This window comes from Oncorhynchus kisutch, unplaced genomic scaffold (genome assembly GCF_002021735.2).
Source record: "Oncorhynchus kisutch isolate 150728-3 unplaced genomic scaffold, Okis_V2 Okis01b-Okis20b_hom, whole genome shotgun sequence".
Classification (NCBI taxonomy): domain Eukaryota; kingdom Metazoa; phylum Chordata; class Actinopteri; order Salmoniformes; family Salmonidae; genus Oncorhynchus; species Oncorhynchus kisutch.
In genome coordinates this window covers 5,980,997-5,989,605 of record NW_022261978.1, presented here as the reverse complement: position 1 = coordinate 5,989,605, position 8,609 = coordinate 5,980,997, and the positions used below count along the sequence as shown (strand labels likewise).

General features: G+C 36.4%; 1 protein-coding gene across 2 annotated transcripts in view; it reads right to left on the bottom strand.

The window, feature by feature from the left end:
* Positions 1 to 899: 899 nt before the first annotated feature.
* The window catches only part of qtgal (queuosine-tRNA galactosyltransferase), a 40,254-nt gene continuing 32,544 nt past the window's right edge, over positions 900 to 8,609 (bottom strand). The window contains exons 11-13 of one of the 2 annotated variants that reach the window (XM_031811204.1): positions 8,136 to 8,204; positions 6,242 to 6,316; positions 900 to 1,061 (exon numbers count right to left, since the gene is read on the bottom strand). In XM_031811204.1, coding sequence (XP_031667064.1) covers positions 981 to 1,061; positions 6,242 to 6,316; positions 8,136 to 8,204 — 225 coding nt within the window. In that variant the 3' untranslated portion in view covers positions 900 to 980. The remainder of the gene's footprint in view (positions 1,062 to 6,241; positions 6,317 to 8,135; positions 8,205 to 8,609) is intronic. The other variant, XM_031811205.1, reaches the window with a different exon arrangement.

Here is an 8,609-nt window from a genome sequence, read left to right as displayed (position 1 = left end):
TCTCCATCTCTACATCTCAGAGTGTTAGTTGAAGTGGTAGTAGTCAACTCCCCTCCTCTCCATCTCTACATCTCAGAGTGTTAGTTGAAGTGGTAGTAGTCAACTCCTCTCCTCTCCATCTCTCCATCCCAGAGTGTTAGTTGAAGTGGTAGTAGTCAACTCCTCTCCATCTCTACATCTCAGAGTGTTAGTTGAAGTGGTAGTAGTCAACTCCTCTCCATCTCTCCATCTCAGAGTGTTAGTTGAAGTGGTAGTAGTCAACTCCTCTCCATCTCTACATCTCAGAGTGTTAGTTGAAGTGGTAGTAGTCAACTCCTCTCCTTCTCTACATCCCAGAGTGTTAGTTGAAGTGGTAGTAGTCAACTCCTCTCCATCTCTCCATCCCAGAGTGTTAGTTGAAGTGGTAGTAGTCAACTCCTCTCCTCTCCATCTCTACATCTCAGAGTGTTAGTTGAAGTGGTAGTAGTCAACTCCTCTCCTCTCCATCTCTACATCTCAGAGTGTTAGTTGAAGTGGTAGTAGTCAACTCCCCTCCTCCTCCATCTCTACATCTCAGAGTGTTAGTTGAAGTGGTAGTAGTCAACTCCTCTCCATCTCTACATCTCAGAGTGTTAGTTGAAGTGGTAGTAGTCAACTCCTCTCCATCTCTACATCTCAGAGTGTTAGTTGAAGTGGTAGTAGTCAACTCCCCTCCTCTCCATCTCTACATCTCAGAGTGTTAGTTGAAGTGGTAGTAGTCAACTCCTCTCCTTCTCTACATCTCAGAGTGTTAGTTGAAGTGGTAGTAGTCAACTCCTCTCCTCTCCATCTCTACATCCCAGAGTGTTAGTTGAAGTGGTAGTAGTCAACTCCTCTCCTCTCCATCTCTACATCCCAGAGTGTTAGTTGAAGTGGTAGTAGTCAACTCCTCTCCATCTCTACATCCCAGAGTGTTAGTTGAAGTGGTAGTAGTCAACTCCTCTCCTCTCCATCTCAGAGTGTTAGTTGAAGTGGTAGTAGTCAACTCCTTCTTCCAGATGGAGAGACTTCAGGTTTTCCTCAAACACTCCTCCGGTCATGTCCTGGGAGAACGAAATGACAGAACATGAAAAGAGTGAGAGTGAGGGAGGAGATGCTGGTCATCGCTCTAATTATCACCAACGCCCATGGTCAGTCTCATACTTCCTGTCTGTAGGTGAGGTCACTTCCTTTTTTGAGTTATCTCTGGCATCTGATTGGTCAACAGTTAAGAGATAAGGACCAGGGTTGGGGCCAATTCCAATTCATTTCCAGTCAATTCAGAAAGTAAACCTAATTAAATTCCAGATGTTCATTGAAAACTGAATTTAAATGTAATTAAACCCAATCCGGTACTTGTAACATGTGGGTGTGTTTAACAATTCATTGTGTGATTGGCTCCAGGTGTGTGTGCGTGTGTGTGTGTGTGTGTGTGTGAGCGAGATTGAGTCCAGGTCCCAGTGTCCTCTGACTGAATAATCACTGATTCCCATAATTGGCCAATTAGAAGCTCTGGGAGGCAGGGCCAGTCGATTAGCTGTCTGCAGCTCATAATTAGATAAACACAACATTAACTGTCTGTCTGCCTGGGCTGGCCAACAGAGTGTGTATGTGTGTGTGTGTGTGTGTGTGTGTGTGTGTGTGTGTGTGTGTGTGTGTGTGTGTGTGTGTGTGTGTGTTTTCTAAACCCAGAGGCAATTCAATTCCCCAGTTAAAGGATCACCAAATAACTTTTAGGAAGGCTTTATAACTGTTGAATATATATATATATATATATATATATATATATATATATATATATATATATATATATATATATTATACCCTGTCTGGTTGTTACTAAGGCTTTATAACTGTTGAATATATATATATATTATACCCTGTCTGGTTGTTACTAAGGCTTTATAACTGTTGAATATATATATATATTATACCCTGTCTGGTTGTTATATATCTATATTATACCCTGTCTGGTTGTTATATATTATATTATACCCTGTCTGGTTGTTATATATCTATATTATACCCTGTCTGGTTGTTATATATATATATTATACCCTGTCTGGTTGTTATATATCTATATTATACCCTGTCTGGTTGTTATATATCTATATTATACCCTGTCTGGTTGTTACTAAGGCTTTATAACTTATATATATATATTATACCCTGTCTGGTTGTTATATATCTATATTATACCCTGTCTGGTTGTTATATATATATATTATACCCTGTCTGGTTGTTATATATTTATATTATACCCTGTCTGGTTGTTATATATCTATATTATACCCTGTCTGGTTGTTATATATATATATTATACCCTGTCTGGTTGTTATATATCTATATTATACCCTGTCTGGTTGTTACTAAGGCTTTATAACTTATATATATATATATTATACCCTGTCTGGTGTTATATATCTATATTATACCCTGTCTGGTTGTTATATATCTATATTATACCCTGTCTGGTTGTTATATATTTATATTATACCCTGTCTGGTTGTTATATATCTATATTATACCCTGTCTGGTTGTTATATATATATATTATACCCTGTCTGGTTGTTATATATCTATATTATACCCTGTCTGTTGTTATATATTATATTATACCCTGTCTGGTTGTTATATATATATATTATACCCTGTCTGGTTGTTATATATCTATATTATACCCTGTCTGGTTGTTACTAAGGCTTTATAACTTATATATATATATATTATACCCTGTCTGGTTGTTATATATCTATATTTACCCTGTCTGGTTGTTACTAAGGCTTTATAACTTATATATATATATATTATACCCTGTCTGGTTGTCTATATATCTATAATTATACCCTGTCTGGTTGTTATATATATATATTATACCCTGTCTGGTTGTTATATATTTATATTATACCCTGTCTGGTTGTTATATATCTATATTATACCCTGTCTGCGTTGTTATATATATATATTATACCCTTGTCTGGTTGTTATATATCTATATTATACCCTGTCTGGTTGTTTACTAAGGCTTTATAACTTATATATATATATTATACCCTGTCTGGTTGTTATATATCTATATTATACCCTGTCTGGTTGTTATATATCTATATTATACCCTGTCTGGTTGTTATATATTTATATTATACCCTGTCTGGTTGTTATATATCTATATTATACCCCTGTCTGGTTGTTATATATATATATTATACCCTGTCTGGTTGTTATATATCTATTATTACCCTGTCTGGTTGTTATATATTTATATTATACCCTGTCTGGTTGTTATATATATATATTATACCCTGTCTGGTTGTTATATATCTATATTATACCCTGTCTGGTTGTTACTAAGGCTTTATAACTTATATATATATATATATTATACCCTGTCTGGTTGTTATATATCTATATTATACCCTGTCTGGTTGTTATATATCTATATTATACCCTGTCTGGTTGTTATATATCTATATTATACCCTGTCTGGTTGTTATATATCTATATTATACCCTGTCTGGTTGTTATATATCTATATTATACCCTGTCTGGTTGTTACTAAGGCTTTATAACTGTTGAATATATATATATTATACCCTGTCTGGTTGTTACTAAGGCTTTATAACTGTTGAATATATATATATTATACCCTGTCTGGTTGTTATATATCTATATTATACCCTGTCTGGTTGTTACTAAGGCTTTATAACTTATATATATATATATTATACCCTGTCTGGTTGTTATATATCTATATTATACCCTGTCTGGTTGTTATATATATATATTATACCCTGTCTGGTTGTTATATATTTATATTATACCCTGTCTGGTTGTTATATATCTATATTATACCCTGTCTGGTTGTTATATATATATATTATACCCTGTCTGGTTGTTATATATCTATATATACCCTGTCTGGTTGTTACTAAGGCTTTATAACTTATATATATATATATATTATACCCTGTCTGGTTGTTATATATCTATATTATACCCTGTCTGGTTGTTATATATCTATATTATACCCTGTCTGGTTGTTATATATTTATATTATACCCTGTCTGGTTGTTATATATCTATATTATACCCTGTCTGGTTGTTATATATATATATTATACCCTGTCTGGTTGTTATATATCTATATTATACCCTGTCTGGTTGTTATATATTTATATTATACCCTGTCTGGTTGTTATATATATATATTATACCCTGTCTGGTTGTTATATATCTATATTATACCCTGTCTGGTTGTTACTAAGGCTTTATAACTTATATATATATATATTATACCCTGTCTGGTTGTTATATATCTATATTATACCCTGTCTGGTTGTTACTAAGGCTTTATAACTTATATATATATATATTATACCCTGTCTGGTTGTTATATATCTATATTATACCCTGTCTGGTTGTTATATATATATATTATACCCTGTCTGGTTGTTATATATTTATATTATACCCTGTCTGGTTGTTATATATCTATATTATACCCTGTCTGGTTGTTATATATATATATTATACCCTGTCTGGTTGTTATATATCTATATTATACCCTGTCTGGTTGTTACTAAGGCTTTATAACTTATATATATATATATATTATACCCTGTCTGGTTGTTATATATCTATATTATACCCTGTCTGGTTGTTATATATCTATATTATACCCTGTCTGGTTGTTATATATTTATATTATACCCTGTCTGGTTGTTATATATCTATATTATACCCTGTCTGGTTGTTATATATATATATTATACCCTGTCTGGTTGTTATATATCTATATTATACCCTGTCTGGTTGTTATATATTTATATTATACCCTGTCTGGTTGTTATATATATATATTATACCCTGTCTGGTTGTTATATATCTATATTATACCCTGTCTGGTTGTTACTAAGGCTTTATAACTTATATATATATATATTATACCCTGTCTGGTTGTTATATATCTATATTATACCCTGTCTGGTTGTTATATATATATATTATACCCTGTCTGGTTGTTATATATCTATATTATACCCTGTCTGGTTGTTATATATCTATATTATACCCTGTCTGGTTGTTATATATCTATATTATACCCTGTCTGGTTGTTACTAAGGCTTTATAACTGTTGAATATATATATATTATACCCTGTCTGGTTGTTACTAAGGCTTTATAACTGTTGAATATATATATATTATACCCTGTCTGGTTGTTACTAAGGCTTTATAACTGTTGAATATATATATATTATACCCTGTCTGGTTGTTACTAAGGCTTTATAACTGTTGAATATATATATTATACCCTGTCTGGTTGTTACTAAGGCTTTATAACTGTTGAATATATATATATATATTATACCCTGTCTGGTTGTTACTAAGGCTTTATAACTGTTGAATATATATATATATATTATACCCTGTCTGGTTGTTACTAAGGCTTTATAACTGTTGAATATATATATATTATACCCTGTCTGGTTGTTACTAAGGCTTTATAACTGTTGAATATATATATATATTATACCCTGTCTGGTTGTTATATATCTATATTATACCCTGTCTGGTTGTTATATATTTATATTATACCCTGTCTGGTTGTTATATATCTATATTATACCCTGTCTGGTTGTTATATATCTATATTATACCCTGTCTGGTTGTTATATATTTATATTATACCCTGTCTGGTTGTTATATATCTATATTATACCCTGTCTGGTTGTTACTAAGACTTTATAACTGTTGAATATATATATATTATACCCTGTCTGGTTGTTATATATCTATATTATACCCTGTCTGGTTGTTACTAAGACTTTATAACTGTTATATATATAATGAGCCAAAACGCTGGTTAAAACGCTGGTTAAAACGCTGGTTAAAACGCTGGTTAAACGCTGGTTAAAGAGGGTGTGTGTGAAGGTGAGCGCCGGTCAAAGTATCAGTGAGGTTCATGGTAAAAAAGATTGTTCTGCAGTCAAAGATCAGCAGGCTGTGTGTGTACGTGTGTGTGTGTGTACGTGTGTGTGTGTGTGTACGTGTGTGTGTACGTGTGTGTGTGTGTGTACGTGTGTGTGTGTGTGTACGTGTGTGTGTGTGTACGTGTGTGTGTGTGTGCCAGGGCACACGCCCTAGCTCATTATACCATTAGCAGAGATTACCGACCTGGCGGAGATACGATCTGGAACAACGAACAACAGGACACACAGACGCACACACACTTTCTCCACTCACCAGCTTGACACAGATGATGTAGGGTGGAGAGGCATCTCTGTAGTGCAGTACAGGGATCTGAGGCTTGGGCCTCTCCTGGGAGGAAGACAGGAGGAACAATGAGGAGAGGAAAAGGACACCAACATAATAACATGGTTAGGACTTCTCCTTCTATGGTAGCTTAGCTCCAGGATCTGATCTGACATCTATGGTAGCTTAGCTCCAGGATCTGATCTGACATCTATGGTAGCTTAGCTCCAGGATCTGATCTGACATCTATGGTAGCTTAGTTCCAGGATCTGATCTGACATCTATGGTAGTTTGGCTCCAGAGTGTTGTGGTATCTATGGTAGCTTAGCTCCAGGATCTGATCTGACATCTATGGTAGCTTAGCTCCAGGATCTGATCTGACATCTATGGTAGCTTAGCTCCAGGATCTGATCTGACATCTATGGTAGCTTAGCTCCAGGATCTGATCTGACATCTATGGTAGCTTAGCTCCAGGATCTGATCTGACATCTATGGTAGCTTAGCTCCAGGATCTGATCTGACATCTATGGTGGTTTGGCTCCAGAGTGTTGTGGTATCTATGGTTCTAGAGTGTTGTGGTATCTATGGTTCTAGAGTGTTGTGGTATCTATGGTTCTAGAGTGTTGTGGTATCTATGGTAGTTTGGTTCCAGAGTGTTGTGGTATCTATGATAGTTTGGCTCCAGAATGTTGTGGTATCTATGGTAGTTTGGTTCTAGAGTGTTGTGGTATCTATGGTTCTAGAGTGTTGTGGTATCTATGGTTCTAGAGTGTTGTGGTATCTATGGTAGCTTAGCTCCAGGATCTGATCCGACATCTATGGTGGTTTGGCTCCAGTGTTGTGGTATCTATGGTAGCTTAGCTCCAGGATCTGATCTGACATCTATGGTGGTTTGGCTCCAGAGTGTTGTGGTATCTATGGTAGTTTGGTTCTAGAGTGTTGTGGTATCTATGGTTCTAGAGTGTTGTGGTATCTATGGTTCTAGAGTGTTGTGGTACCTATGGTTCTAGAGTGTTGTGGTATCTATGGTAGTTTGGTTCCAGAGTGTTGTGGTATCTATGATAGTTTGGCTCCAGAGTGTTGTGGTATCTATGGTAGTTTGGTTCTAGAGTGTTGTGGTATCTATGGTAGTTTGGTTCTAGAGTGTTGTGGTATCTATGGTAGTTTGGTTCTAGAGTGTTGTGGTATCTATGGTAGTTTGGTTCTCGAGTGTTGTGGTATCTATGGTAGTTTGGTTCTCGAGTGTTGTGGTATCTATGGTAGTTTGGTTCTCGAGTGTTGTGGTATCTATGGTAGTTTGGTTCTCGAGTGTTGTGGTATCTATGGTAGTTTGGCTCCAGAGTGTTGTGGTATCTATGGTAGTTTGGCTCCAGAGTGTTGTGGTATCTATGGTAGTTTGGTTCTAGAGTGTTGTGGTATCTATGGTTCTAGAGTGTTGTGGTATCTATGGTTCTAGAGTGTTGTGGTATCTATGGTTCTAGAGTGTTGTGGTATCTATGGTTCTAGAGTGTTGTGGTATCTATGGTTCTAGGGTGTTGTGGTATCTATGGTAGTTTGGTTCTAGAGTGTTGTGGTATCTATGGTTCTAGAGTGTTGTGGTATCTATGGTAGTTTGATTCTAGAGTGTTGTGGTATCTATGGTAGTTTGGCTCCAGAGTGTTGTGGTATCTATGGTAGTTTGGTTCTAGAGTGTTGTGGTATCTATGGTAGTTTGGTTCTAGAGTGTTGTGGTATCTATGGTAGTTTGGTTCTAGAGTGTTGTGGTATCTATGGTAGTTTGGCTCCAGAGTGTTGTGGTATCTATGGTAGTTTGGTTCTAGAGTGTTGTGGTATCTATGGTTCTAGAGTGTTGTGGTATCTATGGTTCTAGAGTGTAGGGTCTCACCTTGGACTCCTCATAGGTGTAGAAGCCTTTCTTGATCTTATTCTCGTCCACGTCGCAGAACGCTCGAACCTGACCAACACACACACAAACCGCTGTTTGTAAATGTATGTACACACACTATTAAGGTCAACATCTGTCGTTCTGCCCCTGAGCAAGGCAGTTAACCCACTGTTCCCCGGGTGCTGAAGACGTGGATGTCGATTAAGGAAGCCCCCCACACCTCTGATTCAGCCCACCACACCTGGTGTATCAGTCAGTGTAAAAGTAGATTGTGATCCACGACCCATTATGACCAGCTGGCTCCTCCTACTACAGTGTCTCAACACAGAGTGTCCCAAATCGCATCCTATTCCCTATACAGTGCACTACTTTTGACCAATCCATCATGACAACAGCTCCGTGTTGTCATGATGGATCAGAGGACACAGCTCCCTGTTGTCATGACGGATCAGAGGACACAGGATAAACAGCTCC